Source organism: Engraulis encrasicolus, chromosome 14 (genome assembly GCF_034702125.1).
Source record: "Engraulis encrasicolus isolate BLACKSEA-1 chromosome 14, IST_EnEncr_1.0, whole genome shotgun sequence".
Lineage (NCBI taxonomy): Eukaryota > Metazoa > Chordata > Actinopteri > Clupeiformes > Engraulidae > Engraulis > Engraulis encrasicolus.
The window spans coordinates 7,681,097-7,700,951 of record NC_085870.1 but is presented as its reverse complement, the minus strand read 5'-3'; the positions used below and the strand labels follow the sequence as shown (position 1 = coordinate 7,700,951).

Here is a 19,855-nt window from a genome sequence, read left to right as displayed (position 1 = left end):
TTTCTCCCGATTTATCTGTCAACTATTTTTTTTTTTCGAATAGTCGATTAGTCAAACGATTTATTTTTCAAGTACTCTAGCACTTTAATGTTCAAGGAAATTGGAAAAAAAAGAAAGAAACCGTTAAAGTTAGGTCCCTGAGCTCACAATGAGCTTTAAATCATGATATTTACTCCGAGATACAACGTCCAATTCATACGTGCTGGGCAATTTTAGGTTTCAATAAAGTAATAAAGCATTAGTAAAGTAAGTAAAAAAGCATTGAATTAAATGAAACAATTAGTCGACTATGAAAATTCTTGTTGATTAGTCACGATTAGTCGATTAATCGTCCCAGCCTTACTTGATTTATCTACACTTTCATTCCAAGCGAGTCACTCTGGCTCATCCAAAGGAACTATGCAAGAGGGTAACTGTTGTTTTTCCCCCCTAAATCCAGAAATGTCAGTGCCAGTGTGCTATTGTATCCTTGTCCGAACCTGACTAGTTTGGTTGTAAAATGTGTCATTTGTATCAACTTTAAGGCTCAGTCGAGGAACATCCTGTGCCTCTCACGTTCTCTCTCTAACTTATGTATCATTCTGTTTGCCTCACTCGTGGCCTCTTCTGGCCTCCATAATTGCTGAACCACCATGCACTGGAGAGGTCAATGTCTTACCACACACCTCCCTTTCTCTCTCTCTCTCTCTCTCTCTCTCTCTCTCTCTCTCTCTCTCTCTCTCTCTCTCTCTCTCTCTCTCTCTCTCTCTCTCTCTCTCTCTCTCTCTCTCTGTCTTGCTCTCTTTCTCTGGCTCTCTTTCTTTCTTTCTTTCTTTTTTTCTTTCTTTCTTTCTTTTTTTCTTTCTCTATCTGCCTTTTTCTATCTCTCCCTCCCTCTCTCTAGAGGTTTGATGAGCTACTGCAGCTGGCGTCCAAAGGGCAGCACTCCAACGTGGACATGCTGGTGAAGGACATATACGGCGGGGCCTACGAGTCCCTTGGCCTGACCGGAGACCTCATCGCCAGCAGCTTCGGCAAATCAGCCACCACTAGCAAACGTGAGCCCTGCTTTCACTACTCGGCCTAGGGAGGAGGACACCCAGCGGCTTGAGAAAGCCAAAGCCCATGTTCTTTATCAAGTGAAGAGAAAATCCGAAGTGCTCAGGGAATTGTTCAGAAAAAATCTTGAAGGTGCTCTTTGGTGTTGGGGGAAAAAAACAATATCTTGTCGAAAAAGGGAGTCCAAGGCACTCTTCTTGTGGAAAAATATTAAAAAGCCTTTATTGAAACATGGCTAATAAGTTTAAAAACTTGGGAGCAGAGACCCACGCGTTTCGGCGCAAGCCTTCTTCAGGGACATGTTCTTTATATTCCTTCCGTCTCTACTCTTTACGCTGATGGTTTCAGCAATTTCTTCAACTGTCTGGAGGAGGAGATATGGTAATGAGGATCAATTGGTTCAGTGAATTCATTGGTTAGGCTGAAAGAAATCTATTTCAGGACTTTTCCTTTCTGACCTCAGGATGTCTGCCTCAGTTACACTGGGCAGCAGAACTCTTGAGGACTCACAAAACTGTTGCCCAACCTGTTAGTCACATATTATTTAGTAACCCACTGCCCTCTTCTTCTTCATGGACAAGAACAAGTTTTGTGTCTTTAGTTTGAAACAGCCCTGTGGTGCAACATTGCAGACTGACTGATTTCTCAACTGTGGGTTGAGCCCTCGGCCCACTTGACCCCAGTCAGCCTTTTCTTTCTGCTTACTGGCCATAAAATGTCCAGCAAGGCTCTTTCACCCATAAGCCGTTACTGAGCATAACTTTTACAGAAGATATGGCCCACAGTGATCTTTGAATCTATTCCCTGGTCTTATGAACTGATTTGCAGAGGCTGATAAGAAGTGTTGCGTTGTGAAAGGCTTGGCAAGGGAAACTGTTGCGGACAATCATTTGTCCTCTTATTGTAATACTGTAAAACATTGGCCCTGTTATTGTAAATTTGTCACTTACTGTTTGTCAGGTGGACTGATCATTTGTACTCCCCTGATCCTGGGGCCTCATTTATCAAGCGTTCTTAGGCACAGATCTGTGCGTAAAGCGTGCGTGCGATCATTCCTGAGCAAAGTGTGGGATTTATGAACATGTACTTGAACGTAGAAATGTGCCTAAATCTACGCACACCTCAGACCATGCGTGCGAGTGGAAGAAACGCAAAATTGCAAATAATATTGACCATGCAAGGTACAGTTTGCTTTGAATGACAATGGAGTATGACAGTGTGCTATTTTACAGTGCTTTCGTCCATGTGTGTCTCCTTCTTTTACTTATTTTGAAACACTGTCCTCCTCCTGTCGAAAGCACCTCCACTTCTGCCGCGGAAATGTTTCTATATCCGCACTTCCCGCCAGCGCTTCGACTGGCGCGTGTGTCCGCGTGTGTTCATGTGTGTCCAAACAGGGTTGCGCGCCTTCGAATGAACATGGCATTTGAATATATTTTAATACCATATATGGTTATTTGGAGGCGTTTCGGGATGCAAATTACCCAGAATGCGTATGGTGATTTGGAAGGTGTGGGATTTATCATGCAGACGTGTGCATAGGAGCAGCCAACGCACGTTTGATAAATCCCGATTTTTCTGTACTTGCGAACATTCTAAATTTCACTCGTAAGACAAAATTTAGAAGACATTCTACGACCCGATGATAAATGAGGCCCCTGGTCTTCATATCGTGTGCGAGTGCCACAGAGGTTGTACTGTATCCTTGTAAGGGGTACATAATGCATTCGAAATGTCATACCACTACTGTTAAACATGACTTTGCTGCAATAAGTGGAGCATTTGTGCAAGCTATGGCGTTACACATTTTAAAAGTTGTTTAAGTATTTGCTTGATCAGTACAAGTTCTGTATCATGCCAAAGCGACATGCAGCATTTTATATCTCAGGATTAGAGTTGCACATTTGTTTGTAATTGGTAGACCATGTATAGTATGCATAAATGCATTTTTTACTTTTAGCCTATTGCTCATGTAATTACGCATATATGCACATGCTAATATTTCTAAGAGGGTGCCTCTCTAATGTCTCTTCTGATGATTTTGGTTGGCCAGAGTTCTCCAAAGAAGACATGGCCAAGAGCCTTCTGCACATGATCAGCAATGACATTGGCCAGCTGGCTTGCCTGTACGCGCGGCTCCACAGCCTGTCCAGGGTCTACTTTGGGGGCTTCTTCATCCGCGGACACCCCGTCACCATGCACACCATCACATACAGCATCAACTTCTTTACCAAGGTGAGGGCAAAACGAGGTCTCCTCCTTCCTGCGTAGTCCTTCAGATTACAGGCCACGTGCAAAGTTTAAAGGGACACTGTGCAGGAAATGGTCAAAAAAGGTACTGCAACTATGCTGCTCATTGAAACTGGGCTGCCTATTGCCAAATTTGATCTTTACATGAAAGTTTACTTAGTAATTAACACATATGTTCTAGTATGGTCCAAGTAGAGTCATTTTTGCAGCTAAAAATGGCTATTTTTGGAAATTCAAAATGGCGGACCATGGAGAAGATCCCCCTTTTCATGTACGCAAATTTTCCAGTCATACTGATACTGGTAAGTATTCATGAAAAAGGTAACATTAGTGAATGGGCAGCATGAATTCTGGAAATAAACAACTAAAAATCTCACACAGTGTCCCTTTAAAGTAAGAGAAAAGTTTAAAACCCTCATTAAATACAGTGGAATAAGCAGGCAAGGTCTCCTCTTTGCATGGTTCAACATTCAGTCTCTCAGTCTAACCCACGACCTCATAGCAATTCTTGTGCGGTGTACAGATGGTTGCCAAGTGAGCTAAAATAGCATGACATACACATACAGCATCAACTTCTTCACACTAAGGTGAGGACAGACAATTGGCATTTCTCAAAACTCAAGTGTGCACACTTCCAAGTGGATCAGCCTAATTAGTCAAGCTCAGTGATTGGATACTCTTTATTAGTCACGCCCAGTGATTGGATACTCCGCAGAGTTCACCAAAGAGTATCCAATCACTGGGCGTGACTAATTAGGCTGATACACTTGGAAGTGCGCGCACTAGAGTTTTGAGAAATGCCCAAGGCCTAATTTTTGCGTATTCCAGATCAGAGGGGGTGTACAAAGTAGAAGTAATAGAAAAAAAAACTCATTACGAACAGGGGAATAACTGGACGAGGTCATCTTTCTGCCTAGTCCAGCATCCAGTCTCTCAGTCGACCCGCAACCTCATCGCAGCTCTGGTAGCGCAGACAAGATGGGCTACTAAGTGAGCTAACACGTCGCCACATACAGTATCAGCTCTCCTTTACCAAAGTGTGGACAGACAAGGTCTTAACCTAAAATTGCCCAGCACGTATGAATTAGACGTTGTAAAAATTCCGTCACTTCCCTGCGCTAGAGGCCGGGAAGGTTTGGCGGAGGTTGGAGCAAGTATTTTTGACTTAGCGACTAATCGTGACTAGATCTATCGATTAGTCGACTATTCAAATAATAGTCAGTTGCAGCCCTATCCTTTTGCATAGTCCAGATCAGAGGGGGTGCATAAAATAGAAGTAGAAGAAAAAAGCAACCAGACCATCAGTCGAATATTTTGGTCCCCTAGGTAGGGGAAATTCTTTCTCTACATTTATCCCATTTGGACTAGTGAATCACATTGAAGTACACACACTAGTCCGTAGCAGTGGGCTGCCTGCTGAGCGGCGCCCGGGGAGCAATGTGGGGGTTAGGTGCCTTGCTCAGGGGCACTTCAGCCGTGGTTCGGTCGGGCACTGAACCGGGAACCCTTGGGTTGCCAACCCAGTGCTCTAACCACTGAGCCACGACTGCCCCATACACAAGAATAACTTGTGTAACTTGTGTAACTTGTGTAACATTTTATGTAAAGTAATTTACTAATGTTATACTTACACCATGAATTTACTTCTACTTTTACTTAATACACCGCTGGTCCAGATCCAGTCGCAGTCGAACCCACAACCTCAGAACAATTCTGGTAGGAGAGACAGTCGGGCTGGCGAGAATCCTTTTGAGATGTTGGGAGGGAGGTTTTGAGATGTTATCGCTCTATAGATTGAGGGAGGAAACCANCGCACACCAGAGGTTACGAGGTGCAGGTAGCGGTTGCAGGATCAATTTGATAGAAGAAGGTACCGCACACTCTAGTCCATCGTGCTGCAATTTATTGACAAACAACGTTTCGGCCCGTATGGCCTTTCTCAAGTTTTACAAAAGCAAAGTGAAGACACCCCTTATAAATTGTCCTCTGGTTTGTGATTGGCTGACAGCAGCCGGTTAATCAGTTCAGTGACACCTGCCAGACAAGGTGAAATTTCATCTTGATTACAGTATGTTTTCTTTACAAATTGGCAGTAATGTCAAAAAGAGGTAAGACAATTTATAAAAATTAAAAGAAAAACAAAAACACATAGTGATACACCAGCCCCTGTGAGTGCAAGAGATCCAAATCCCAGGTAAACTATATACATTACGTGATGGGAAGGCAAAGTGAGAGCAACACTTGTAATTTTTAGATCAGGCCACTAGAGGCCGTCATGAAAAGTATTGTCTCATCTTGACACCCATCACCAAAGGCCAGATGATCTGCACAATAAGATTGAGTCTACCTAGAGAAAACATTTTAATTCAAATTCCACATTTAGACCAAAGGGAACCAATGTCTTAAGAGAGTGGATATAATAATTTTCTCTCTGAGATAGTAAACGTTCTAGGTTACCCCCCCGTCTAGGCAGAGATACCTTCTCAATCCCTATGTATCTTAGTGCAGAGACCGAATGGCCAGCTTCCACAAAATGCGCAGCTACTGGATAGTTAAGGTTTTTACAGCGAATAGTGCTGCGATGCTCTGCAATGCGTACTTTTAACTCCCTACTAGTTTTTCCAACATATGACTTTCCACATGGGCACGTAATCAGATAAATAACAGATTTTGTGTTACATGTGATAATGCCCTTAATGGGAATACTTTTACCTGTGTGGGGGTGTTTGAATGTAGTGCATTTATAAGTATAACTGCATTGCGCGCAGGAGCCACATTTACGGTTACCATCCGGAATAGGGGTTAGAACCGACTTGGAGGGCACCATCAATGGTGGAAGATCAGAGTTTACTAACCTGTCTCTTATGTTTTTGCCACGTTTGTAAACTATTCGTGGTGGGTTCTGAAATGCATCAACAAGATTAATATCTGATTTGAGTATGTACCAGTGACGGTTAATAATACTCTTCAGTTGCTCAGAACATTTTGAATAGCATGTTGAAAATATAATGGCGGGTTCTTCTTTTTTCTTTGGCCTGTAACGCAATAGATCCGACCTGTGTCTTTTTATGATTTTGTCATTTGCAGAGATGATTTGAGATGACTTGTATCCGCGCGCTCGAAACTTGGACTCCATGGTGTTTATGTTGCGTGCGTAATCAGCCTCTTTACTGCAGATACGCTTGACTCTGCAGAACTGACTATAGGGGAGGCTGTTTTTAAGTGGAAGAGGATGACAAGAGTCTGCTCTTAAAAGACTGTTGCGTGCTGTCGGTTTAGTAAATAAATCAGTGTACAGTGTGTCATTTTCCCGTATGATCCACACATCCAAGAAGCTGATACGAGTCGAATCGAAGTCCATTGAAAAAGTTAAACATTCGGTGCAGTTATTAAGATAAGTAAAGAAATCTTTTAAGTCATCAATGCTCCCACGCTGTTATGATGAATGATAGTTCTTTACGGAAAGTTGTAGCCACTGTGGGGCATCGGTAAGAATGCACTTGAAGAAGAAGATGTTCCAGAGGGATTGGGTATTTATTAAATAATAAATCAGTAATTACACAGTTGTGTCATTATCTGTATGTGTGTGTGGTTTCTGAAAAGGGAAACAGAAATGACAGAGGAGAAATAATTACTTCTAAAATACAGTGCTAAATAAGACATTAGCATCCATATAGCTTCACAGATAGATATGAAATAGCATAGCCTTCAATAAGCTAAACACAAAATGCTCCATTAATAGTCAGAAATATAGCAGGTCAAAACGGTACTGTTTCCCCTCATAATCTACTCAATAATCATTACAAATGTTCGTTATACACATATCTCAACCCTATAAGCATGAATATACAGAATATCACGACGGCAGATAAAACTGTAACATTGTAAACCTTGCGGTTAAAGTCGCGCATAATAACTCGCGGTAAAACTTAACCTCCGCGATTGAAATCAAACAATGTCTACACATAATCCAGCATAATATTACACAATGAAACATATAAACAACAAATAAGCAGGTGTACTTACGATTCTGGACGCACATAAGACATAAAATACAGAAATAAACTGCTAACTAAGCAACATGGATGAAGCAGTAAAACATGGCGACCTGCTCCAAACTTTCTGGAATATTACTGAGACAGGCATCATTCACGTGCCTGCACGGAGGAGGCGCTCTCTGATTGGCTGATTCTAATATTACTAAATATCAATCTGGCACATAGTCAGACCCTTTGTCACAGCCGCCCCCAAATTTGTCCCATCAAATTTGTCACTTGCGGAAGGGCTGACGAGTGTCCAGGTCAGGAAGGTCAGGAAGAGCGACGAGGCGTGCCACGGGCCTGGTGTAGGTCTTCTCCTTCACCTTGACGACAGCAGTGCGGACTCGTCCGTCGGTCCCTGGGATGACGCTGGTGACACGACCAACAGGCCAAAGGGCCCTTGGCAGTTGGGGGTCCACGACCATCACGACAGTTCCCGGCTGCAGCTGTGATGGGTCCTTGTGCCACTTGGACCTGGTCTGCAGTGACGGGAGGTAGCGCTGGATGAAGTGGCTCCAGAACTGATCTGCTAACACCTGAGCATGCTTCCAGCGGCGGCGGCTCAGCAGATCAGACTCCGTGTAGACGGCTTGGGGAAGTGATGGATCTAGCCGCCCCATGAGGAGCAGATTGGGTGTCACAGGGTCCACATCTGCTACATCTGTGGAGACGTAGCCTAGTGGTTTCGAGTTCAACACCCCCTCCACTTCTATCAGCACGGTCCTCAGGACTTCTTCAGGAACGGGCTGAGTCTGAATTGTGGGGTACAGTGCGGCCTTGACAGATTTCACTTCCCGCTCCCAGACGCCTCCGAAATGTGGAGCACTTGGAGGGTTGAATTGGAACTGGATCTGGTACTTCGCGAGGTGATCTTGGAGGGTGGCGTGCATGGCTTTGAAGGCTTCTTGCAGCTCTCTAGCACCACCACGGAAGTTCGTCCCCTGATCCGATAGGAGCTCTGCAGGCTTGCCTCTCCGTGCAATGAACCTGCGGAGGGCCATAAGGAAGGAGTCTGTGTCGAGGCTAGACAGGACGTCCAGGTGCACTGCCCGGGTTGTGAGGCATTTAAACAGGATACCCCACCTCTTTTCATGACGACGGCCCACTTTCACTGTAAATGGGCCAAAGCAGTCCATTCCCGTAGAGAAGAATGGGGGCTTCATCAGCCGCAGCCTTGCTCGTGGGAGGTCTGCCATTGTGGGCACAGATGGCATAGCTCTCTTCATCTGACAGTCTGTACAAGCATGCTGATGGCGCTTGACAGCTTCACGGCCTTGCAGGATCCAATACTTGCGACGCAGCTCTGCAAACAGGCGCTCTGATCCTGGGTGGAGCAGACTCTCGTCGACGTCCTGAATGATGAGCCTGGTGACTTTGTGCTGAGGGTCCAGGACCACTGGGTGGATGGCTTCCAGGTCCAGTTGGTCGCTGCGGCGAAGCCTCCCTCCGACACGAATGAGGCACACAGTGTCATCATACTCTGGGGCTAGAGCACGTAGCCGGCTGGTCGTTGACACTGGCTTGCCGGCACGTAGCAGGTCAAACTCCTCCGGGAAGCTCTCCTGTTGGGCTTGTCTCAGGACTTCTCGCTCCGCATCCCTGTAGTCCTCAGCCGAGTCACTGGCCTGTTCAGTGGCCGCCCCGTGACGGGATCGCACAACAGCTTCGACCATGTCTTTGAGAGAGGAGAACTGGTGAGCAGTAGAAGGCGATGAGCTCTGAGTAGTCGTGTTGAGGCAGCAGACTGTAGGTTTCCGCATCTCAGCAGTGTCCTCCAGTTCCACTGTGGCAGGTGTCTTCGGCCAGAACTCTGGTGATTGCTGCAGGAAATCTGGGCCTTTGTTCCACCTGCTGTCCTGGCTCAACTCTAGCAGCGTCTTGCCCCGTGTGACGTCGTCAGCTGGGTTATTGGCCGAATCCACGTACCTCCACGTGTGGACATCAGTCAGGTCCTGGATCTCGGCTACTCGTGTCCCCACAAACACTTTATAGCGGCAGGAGTCAGAACGGAGCCAGGTAAGGACTGTGGTGGAATCGGTCCACAGCACGACTTCACCGATGGGCAATGTGAGCTCTCGCTGTAGTAGGGAAGCCAGCTGAGCTCCGGTCAGCGCAGCACACAACTCGAGCCTGGGCATTGACAGCTGCTTCTTTGGGGCCACTCGGGATCTTGCAGATAAGAAAGCCACCTCCACACGGCCATCAGGACTCTTCGTTCTCAGGTAGGCTACAGACCCGTATGCCTTTTCAGACGCGTCTGCAAAGATATGCAAGTCTCTCTTGCAGCTGGAGATGTCTAGCTCATGGCTCACGTAGCACCGGGGTAGGGAGATCTCTGAGAGATGCTGCAGCTCCTCTTCCCATTCCAGCCAGGGTTGCAGCACATCCTCAGGAAGTGAGGGATCATCCCACTCCCTTCGCTTGTCCCACAAGTGCTGCACCAGTACTTTGGCTCGTGTTGTGAAAGGGACAATGAATCCTAAGGGGTCATACAAGCGGGCCAGGACTCTGTAAATGTTCCTCATGGTGGGTATAGGATGGTCTGGCATTCGGTACTTGTACCTCAAGGTGTCCGAGTTGCAGAGCCAACGGAGCCCTAGAGCTAGCTCCTGTGGGTCAGCACTGGACTCATTGAGCCATAGCTCGCTGCTCTCTGACCTGGCTTCCTTCGGCAAATGGCTGATCGAGTCAGGGACGTTGCTTGCCCATTGACGCAGCTCAAATCCTCCAGAGGCCAGCAGTGAAGTGATCTTGTCTACGAACTGTCGAGCTTCGTCCACGGAGGGGATACTCTGGAGGCAGTTATCGACATAGAACGACCTCTCTATGGCCACCCGAACATCCTCGTCTTGCTGGCTGTGGTCAAAGACGTGCTTCTGCAACGCGAAGGTAGCACAGCAGGGGCTACATGTTGTGCCGAATGGCAAGACTTGCCAGACGTAGGTGTTCGGTGGTTTCTCTGTCTCCAGGTTGCGCCACAGAAAGCGAAGCAAGGGCCTGTCTTCGGGGAGTAGCCTCACCTGATGAAACATGCCCTTGATATCGCTGCTTACTGCAACGGCATGTTCTCTGAAGCGCAGTAGGACGCCGATCAGGCTGGAGCTCAGAGTAGGGCCTGGGAGCAGCAGCTCGTTCAGGTTGTCTCCTTTGAACACGAATGAACAGTTGAAGACAATCCTGTTCTTGCCGTTGTGGGACACCATGTGGTGCGGGATGTACCACGATTCTGCTGCACTCTTGAGCTCCTCTTCTGGCACCTTAACTGCGTAGCATGCCTTCTCCAACTTGTCGATCTCTGCACAGTACGCCGCTGCACGCTCTGGGTCTTTGGAGAGGCGTCTCTCTGTGCTGCGAAGATTAGCCAGCACGGCTTCTTTGGGTGCATGTAGCTGTGGCATATTCTTCACCCGTAGGAGTGGAGTAGCGTATCGCTGGATACCATCGATGTCGATGCGTGTGGTCTTCTCTTCCAACAGGTGGATAGCATCCTGATCCTGCCTGGAGCGAGTGACCAGCTTCTCACTCCTATAGGGGAGAACATCCAACTGCCACAATCTCTCGACACTCTGCAGGAGCTCAGTAGAGGGGGAGAAGGTTGACAGGTGCATGCAACTCTGTTCAGAGGACTGTGTCTTCCTCTGCACAACCGGCCCTTGTAGTGTCCAGCCTAACCTCGTATTCACCGCTGCTGGAGTCCCGGGGGGGCCTAGGCGCACTGGTTCCACTGGGGTGACGAGGTGAGGGTGGTCAGACTCAATCAAGAGCAGAGGGCGCACTCTATCTAGAGCCTTGAGTGGGATCCCTCTCAGGTGCTTGTGCTTCCTTTGAAGAGCCTCCACCGGGTACGAGTGTTCGGCCAGACTCAACTGCTCAGCTGTAAAAGCCCGCTGGATCTTGAAGGACTTCTTTGGCTGGTCCACTGGCGATATGGAGAACGACACAGTGGTGCCATGTAGGACTCTGAGATCTTGGCGGACTGTCCTCAAGGCCAGGTCCTCGGGTTGGCCTGTGAGCTTGAGGCTGTGGGCAGCAGCTGGGAGTAGAATGGTCCTCTCCGAACCGTCATCTAGGATGGCATACGTCTCTAGGGCGTGAGGGCCATTCTGCAGTAACACTCTACTCACTTTCAGGAGTACCTGATTGCAGCCTGACCGCCTGTCCAAGTACAAGACGTCGTTGACGGTGGGTGTGCTGACAAAGCAGGTTAGGTTCTCTGTGGCAGGCTTCGCATTCCCATCATGCGGGGCAGACTTGGTGTTCACGTCATGCAAGGCCTGCAGGTGTTTGCCTTTGCACTTGTGACACTGCATCTTCAGACGACACTGAGCGGCCTGGTGCAGCCTGGCACAACACCAACATCTTTTGTTCACCTTGATCCACGCCGTCTTCTGTTCCACAGTGAGCAGCTTGAAGTTAGCACAATGATCAAGGAAGTGCTGGTTGTTGTTGCAGAATGGGCAATATGTGGTTTTCTCTGCCGGCTTGGCATTGGAGGTTGGCGTGGCTGCTACTGGGGCAGTCTCAGGCTGATCCGTGGTGTGCAAGATGCTAGTGACTTTGGCGCCCTTGCTGTCTTGACGACGGTCAGTCCTGGACTTTGCCTTGCCTTTCTCCTCATGGTCCCGAGGCTCACACATAGACTGCTGCATCTTCAACTCGTAATTGAGCCAGTCAGAGAAGTGCAGGAGGGTAGGTATGGTGATGCGCTGCGGGTAAAGGAACCTCTTGAACTCCGCTCTCATGTCGTGAGGTAACTTCGACAGGAGCCTGGATACGTGTGAGCCACAGCAGAGCTCGGTCTGTCCACTCTCACCAAGCTGATTCAACAGGCCTACCAGCGATCTTACTTGGAGGGCGAATCTCTTGAAGCCTTTGGTGTCGCCGTGTGCAACGCTCTGGGCATCCATGAGGTCCGCAATGTGCCTGAGGGCCAGCTGGTGTGGCTGTCCGTAGTGCTCTGTTAGGCTGGCCATGGTATCCGTGTAGGGCTGAGGAGAGTTGGTGTATGAGTCGGCGATAAGCAGAGCGTCTTCATACTTTAGATGATCGACCAGTATCTGGAACTTAAAGCGCTCTGTTGCGTCCCTTGGCAGCAGGTTCTCCAGTGCATCCTTCAGCCTCGCGAACTCCCTTGGGTCACCTTTGGTGAATGGAGGGATTTTTGCCTTTGGCCCACGGTACACACTCTCCCTCTGGGGGGCAGATATTGGCTCACCAAACTCTGACTCTGCTGGAGTGTATGGTTGACAATACTCTGGTGTTGGTACCCTGGGTACTGGCGGTGGAGGTTGAGGCAGCACTGGGCGCGGCTGAATTGGGTGTATTTCCCTCATGAGCGCTGTAAGTTCTTCCACTAAGTCCTTCGCCGGAGAGGCTGGCTGCTCCGCTTCCTCTTCTATGGGAGGTGGAGGCAGTGGCCAGTCACCGTCATCTCCTGTAGGCAACACATATGCACTGGGTTGAGCAGGTGGTGGCGGTGGCGATCCAAAGGACTGGGACCAGTCATTTTCTTGCTTAATAGGACGCAGTGTTGGATGTGGGGCAGACCTCTGAAGAGAAGGAGGAGGGGCAGATGGCCATTGAGGCGGTAAGTGCGGCAGTGCAGCGCTGGTGTCGAGGCGCCTGTGCAGGTCCGACATCTGTTGCTGCATGCGCTGGTTATCTTCCACAATTCTATGCAGAAAGGCCATGACGTCAGGAGCAGCTCCAGTGATGTGCTGACTTTGTGGCACAGCAGGTGTGCTCTGGTAGAGGGGGGCAGCTGGTTCAGGTAAGTAGGCTGAGTGCTGTATTCCTGATGCCTGTGCTGCACCATACTCTGCATTCAGAGCTGGAGGTGTGAGAGGCGTCATCCTGGCGAATCTCTCTGAAGCTCCCTCCATGCTATGATAGCGCTGTCGCCCTGGTAAGTAAGCTGCATCATGAGGGGGATAGTTGGACCGCTGTAGGGCTGGAAGGGAGACGGCATAGTCGTCCATCCAGGCTGGCTGCCTTACTGTACGGCGGGGGCGCACATCTGCAGGTGGCGGGCTCCTTCTCTGGTCTGGGAACATCTTCAATAATCCACAGTGACTACACTATCCTCGCTGGGGCCTCCAATTTGTTATGATGAATGATAGTTCTTTACGGAAAGTTGTAGCCACTGTGGGGCATCGGTAAGAATGCACTTGAAGAAGAAGATGTTCCAGAGGGATTGGGTATTTATTAAATAATAAATCAGTAATTACACAGTTGTGTCATTATCTGTATGTGTGTGTGGTTTCTGAAAAGGGAAACAGAAATGACAGAGGAGAAATAATTACTTCTAAATACAGTGCTAAATAAGAAACTAGCATCCATATAGCTTCACAGATAGATATGAAAATAGCATAGCTTCCAATAAGCTAAACACAAATGCTCCATTAATAGTCAGAAATATAGCAGGTCAAAACGGTACTGTTTCCCCTCATAATCTACTCAATAATCATTACAAATATCCGTTATACACATATCTCAACCCTATAAGCATGAATATACAGAATATCACGACGGCAGATAAAACTGTAACATTGTAAACTCGCGATTACCTCGCGCATAATAACTCGCGGTAAAAATTTACCTCCGCGATTGAAATCAAACATTGCCTACACAAATCCTGCGTAATACTACACAATGAAACATATAAACAACAAATAAGCAGGTGTACTTACGATTCTGGACGCACACAAGACACAAAATACAAGAAATAAACTGCTAACTAAGCAACATGGATGAAGCAGTAAAACATGGCGACCTGCTCCAAACTTTCTGGAATATTACTGAGACAGGCATCATTCACGTGCCTGCACGGAGGAGGCGCTCTCTGATTTGCTGATTCTCTCACTAAATGTCAATCTGGCACATAGTCAGACCCTTTGTCACACACGCCACAGGGCCACTACGTCATCTATGTAACGTTTCCAGAGTATTAGATGTTGTGTGAACCTGTTGTTGACCTGGATGTGTTTTTCTTCAAACAACCTCATGTATATATTAGCGAAGGACGGGGCAAAGGGACTGCCCATCGCTACCCCTCGTTTTTGTAAAAACCATCCATCTTGAAACAGGAAATAATTGCACGTCAGGATTAATTTGGCAAATTCCAGTATGCAGTTTGTGGATGGGTTTTGGGAGGTTGCTCGTTTGGAAAGAAAATGTTCTAATGCCTCCAAACCTTCGTCATGGGGTATAGAGGTATATAGAGCGTTCACGTCAAATGTCACAAGAATAATCTCATCTGCTGGAAGAGGGTTAACAGTGTCAATAACTGCCAGTAAATGCCCAGTATCTTTGATAAAAGATGGTGCAGCCTCTGCTAGGGGGCGAATAAAATGGTCAACAAAAGTAGACATAGAGGCTGTTAAAGAGCCTATACCAGCCACGATCGGACGACCAGGGGGCTTTTGGAGGTTCTTATGTATTTTAGGAAGCGTGTAAAAGGTCGGGATGACTGGGTTATCTACTCTTAAGAACTGCATCTCTTTTTTACTTATGTCTCCTGTATGAACAAATTCATCAAGTGTATCAAAAATCAGATTTTGGAACGATCGAGTTGGGTCCCCAGGTAATTTTTCATAAAACACATCATCGGTTAGTTGTCTTTCACATTCATTCACATAGTCAATTCGATTTAAAACCACAAGACCTCCTCCTTTATCAGCAGGTTTAATAACTAGGGATTCGTCTGATCGTAAATCATTCAGTGCTTTTTTCTCATCAGCCGATAAGTTACTATGCGTGTTGAATTCGTGTTTTCTTTTCAACAGTTCAGTCGCATCTTGGTCCACCAATCTACAGAACGTCTCAATCGAGGCACTGCGGTTGGCTGGAGGTGTAAAGTCACTTTTTGGCCGAAAGAGGGTATTTGTGTGTTGGTGTTGTGACTCAGATGTATTTATGTCCACCTGGGATGCTGACTGAGTGGTGGCAAAAAACTCACGCAGCCTAATGTTGCGAAAAAACTTAAATAGATCAACCTTCACATCAAAGTCATTTGGTTGTGTAGTGGGAACAAAGGATAAACCCTTATTGAGAACTGAAAGATGAGAGGCGTTTAGTGTCTTACTGGAGAGGTTGAAGACAGTTATTTCTTCAGCGCTTTGTGTGGTTAGGTCCGTGTGCTCTGCGTACGTGCGCGCGTCCAACGTGGCTGTGTTTCCACTGGATTTCTTCTTGATGCCGCGCCGCGTGCGGCCTTTGGGGCCGTCCTCGCCCTCGTCCGCGCCCGCGCTGCTGTGGCGCGGTGACGTGGGATCTGTTGGTTAAAAAACTGGAACTTGACGCAGTGGAAACATCGGATGAGTTGTCAAACGTGGATTGGAATTCTCCGGGGCGCGTCCTACGTGTGGAGCGTGGGCGTGCTCTTCTTGCGGGGTTCCTCCAAAAGTAGACGTTGCCTTCGGCCGCATCCTTCGTATCTCTCTGGAATTTCTTGATCTTGAATTCTTTGATTTCGCTGGAAAGCTTTTTTATTTTTTCTTCGTTGTTCTTGAGGATGTCGTTGAACTCAGTTTCATTCTGGATACTGTCCTTGAGTGATTTGGTTTGGTCTGCGATGGCGAGGTCAATCACAGCCAGCTCTTGTTTCAGGTTGTCAACCAATAAAGTCATTAGGTCGAAGGAGCACTTGTTGAGAATAGCGCACCAACCATCGTCGATGTCTTTTTGGCTGTATGAAAGCATTTTCGGTTGGGTTTGCTGATGGCCTGTGAGGGCTTCTGAGTCGGATTGCGTTGCCGGCATCTTGTGTGGACGATTCTGGGTGCTGTCGGTTGGGGAAGCGTCTATATTTTGAGGGAGGAAACCAACGCACACCAGAGGTTACGAGGTGCAGGTAGCGGGTGCAGGATCAATTTGGTAGAAGAAGGTACCGCACACTCTAGTCCATCGTGCTGCAATTTATTGACAAACAACGTTTCGGCCCGTATGGCCTTTCTCAAGTTTTACAAAAGCAAAGTGAAGACACCCCTTATAAATTGTCCTCTGGTTTGTGATTGGCTGACAGCAGCCGGTTAATCAGTTCAGTGACACCTGCCAGACAAGGTGAAATTTCATCTTGATTACAGTATGTTTTCTTTACAAATTGGCAGTAATGTCAAAAAGAGGTAAGACAATTTATAAAAATTAAAAGAAAAACAAAAACACATAGTGATACACCAGCCCCTGTGAGTGCAAGAGATCCAAATCCCAGGTAAACTATATACATTACGTGATGGGAAGGCAAAGTGAGAGCAACACTTGTAATATTTAGATCAGGCCACTAGAGGCCGTCATGAAAAGTATTGTCTCATCTTGACACCCATCACCAAAGGCCAGATGATCTGCACAATAAGATTGAGTCTACCTAGAGAAAACATTTTAATTCAAATTCCACATTTAGACCAAAGGGTGTCAAGATGAGACAATACTTTTCATGACGGCCTCTAGTGGCCTGATCTAAAAATTACAAGTGTTGCTCTCACTTTGCCTTCCCATCACGTAATGTATATAGTTTACCTGGGATTTGGATCTCTTGCACTCACAGGGGCTGGTGTATCACTATGTGTTTTTGTTTTTCTTTTAATTTTTATAAATTGTCTTACCTCTTTTTGACATTACTGCCAATTTGTAAAGAAAACATACTGTAATCAAGATGAAATTTCACCTTGTCTGGCAGGTGTCACTGAACTGATTAACCGGCTGCTGTCAGCCAATCACAAACCAGAGGACAATTTATAAGGGGTGTCTTCACTTTGCTTTTGTAAAACTTGAGAAAGGCCATACGGGCCGAAACGTTGTTTGTCAATAAATTGCAGCACGATGGACTAGAGTGTGCGGTACCTTCTTCTATCAAATTGATCCTGCAACCGCTACCTGCACCTCGTAACCTCTGGTGTGCGTTGGTTTCCTCCCTCAAAATATAGACGCTTCCCCAACCGACAGCACCCAGAATCGTCCACACAAGATGCCGGCAACGCAATCCGACTCAGAAGCCCTCACAGGCCATCAGCAAACCCAACCGAAAATGCTTTCATACAGCCAAAAAGACATCGACGATGGTTGGTGCGCTATCCTCAACAAATGTTCCTTCGACCTAATGACTTTGTTAGTTGACAACCTGAAACAAGAGCTGGCTGTGATTGACCTCGCCATCAAAGAACAACCCAAATAACTCAAGGACAGTATCAAGAACGAAAGTGAGTTCAACGACATCCTCAAGAACAACGAAGAAAAAATAAAAAAGCTTTCCAGCGAAATCAAAGAATTCAAGATCAAGAAATTCCAGAGAGATACGAAGGATGCGGCCGAAGGCAACGTCTACTTTTGGAGGAATCCCGCAAGAAGATCACGCCCACGCTCCACACGTAGGACGCGCCCCGGAGAATTCCAATCCACGTTTGACAACTCATCTGATGTTTCCACTGCGTCAAGTTCCAGTTTTTTAACCAACAGATCCCACGTCACCGCGCCACAGCAGCGCGGGCGCGGACGAGGGCGAGGACGGCCCCCAAAGGCCGCACGCGGCGCGGCATCAAGAAGAAATCCAGTGGAAACACAGCCACGTTGGACGCGCGCACGTACGCAGAGCACACGGACCTAACCACACAAAGCGCTGAAGAAATAACTGTCTTCAACCTCTCCAGTAAGACACTAAACGCCTCTCATCTTTCAGTTCTCAATAAGGGTTTATCCTTTGTTCCCACTACACAACCAAATGACTTTGATGTGAAGGTTGATCTATTTAAGTTTTTTCGCAACATTAGGCTGCGTGAGTTTTTTGCCACCACTCAGTCAGCATCCCAGGTGGACATAAATACATCTGAGTCACAACACCAACACACAAATACCCTCTTTCGGCCAAAAAGTGACTTTACACCTCCAGCCAACCGCAGTGCCTCGATTGAGACGTTCTGTAGATTGGTGGACCAAGATGCGACTGAACTGTTGAAAAGAAAACACGAATTCAACACGCATAGTAACTTATCGGCTGATGAGAAAAAAGCACTGAATGATTTACGATCAGACGAATCCCTAGTTATTAAACCTGCTGATAAAGGAGGAGGTCTTGTGGTTTTAAATCGAATTGACTATGTGAATGAATGTGAAAGACAACTAACCGATGATGTGTTTTATGAAAAATTACCTGGGGACCCAACTCGATCGTTCCAAAATCTGATTTTTGATACACTTGATGAATTTGTTCATACAGGAGACATAAGTAAAAAAGAGATGCAGTTCTTAAGAGTAGATAACCCAGTCATCCCGACCTTTTACACGCTTCCTAAAATACATAAGAACCTCCAAAAGAAGCCCCCTGGTCGTCCGATCGTGGCTGGTATAGGCTCTTTAACAGCCTCTATGTCTACTTTTGTTGACCATTTTATTCGCCCCCTAGCAGAGGCTGCACCATCTTTTATCAAAGATACTGGGCATTTACTGGCAGTTATTGACACTGTTAACCCTCTTCCAGCAGATGAGATTATTCTTGTGACATTTGACGTGAACGCTCTATATACCTCTATACCCCATGACGAAGGTTTGGAGGCATTAGAACATTTTCTTTCCAAACGAGCAACCTCCCAAAACCCATCCACAAACTGCATACTGGAATTTGCCAAATTAATCCTGACGTGCAATTATTTCCTGTTTCAAGATGGATGGTTTTTACAAAAACGAGGGGTAGCGATGGGCAGTCCCTTTGCCCCGTCCTTCGCTAATATATACATGAGGTTGTTTGAAGAAAAACACATCCAGGTCAACAACAGGTTCACACAACATCTAATACTCTGGAAACGTTACATAGATGACGTAGTGGCCCTGTGGCGTGGGAGCATTGATGACTTAAAAGATTTCTTTACTTATCTTAATAACTGCACCGAATGTTTAACTTTTTCAATGGACTTCGATTCGACTCGTATCAGCTTCTTGGATGTGTGGATCATACGGGAAAATGACACACTGTACACTGATTTATTTACTAAACCGACAGCACGCAACAGTCTTTTAAGAGCAGACTCTTGTCATCCTCTTCCACTTAAAAACAGCCTCCCCTATAGTCAGTTCTGCAGAGTCAAGCGTATCTGCAGTAAAGAGGCTGATTACGCACGCAACATAAACACCATGGAGTCCAAGTTTCGAGCGCGCGGATACAAGTCATCTCAAATCATCTCTGCAAATGACAAAATCATAAAAAGACACAGGTCGGATCTATTGCGTTACAGGCCAAAGAAAAAAGAAGAACCCGCCATTATATTTTCAACATGCTATTCAAAATGTTCTGAGCAACTGAAGAGTATTATTAACCGTCACTGGTACATACTCAAATCAGATATTAATCTTGTTGATGCATTTCAGAACCCACCACGAATAGTTTACAAACGTGGCAAAAACATAAGAGACAGGTTAGTAAACTCTGATCTTCCACCATTGATGGTGCCCTCCAAGTCGGTTCTAACCCCTATTCCGGATGGTAACCGTAAATGTGGCTCCTGCGCGCAATGCAGTTATACTTATAAATGCACTACATTCAA

The 19,855-nt window shown here is 46.6% G+C and overlaps 1 protein-coding gene across 1 annotated transcript in view; it reads left to right on the top strand.

The window, feature by feature from the left end:
* Positions 1–19,855, top strand: part of pank4 (pantothenate kinase 4 (inactive)) — a 52,748-nt gene that overhangs the window by 7,571 nt on the left and 25,322 nt on the right. Inside the window, exons 6-7 of the mRNA XM_063214837.1 lie at positions 884–1,037; positions 3,092–3,273. Coding sequence (XP_063070907.1) covers positions 884–1,037; positions 3,092–3,273 — 336 coding nt within the window. The remainder of the gene's footprint in view (positions 1–883; positions 1,038–3,091; positions 3,274–19,855) is intronic.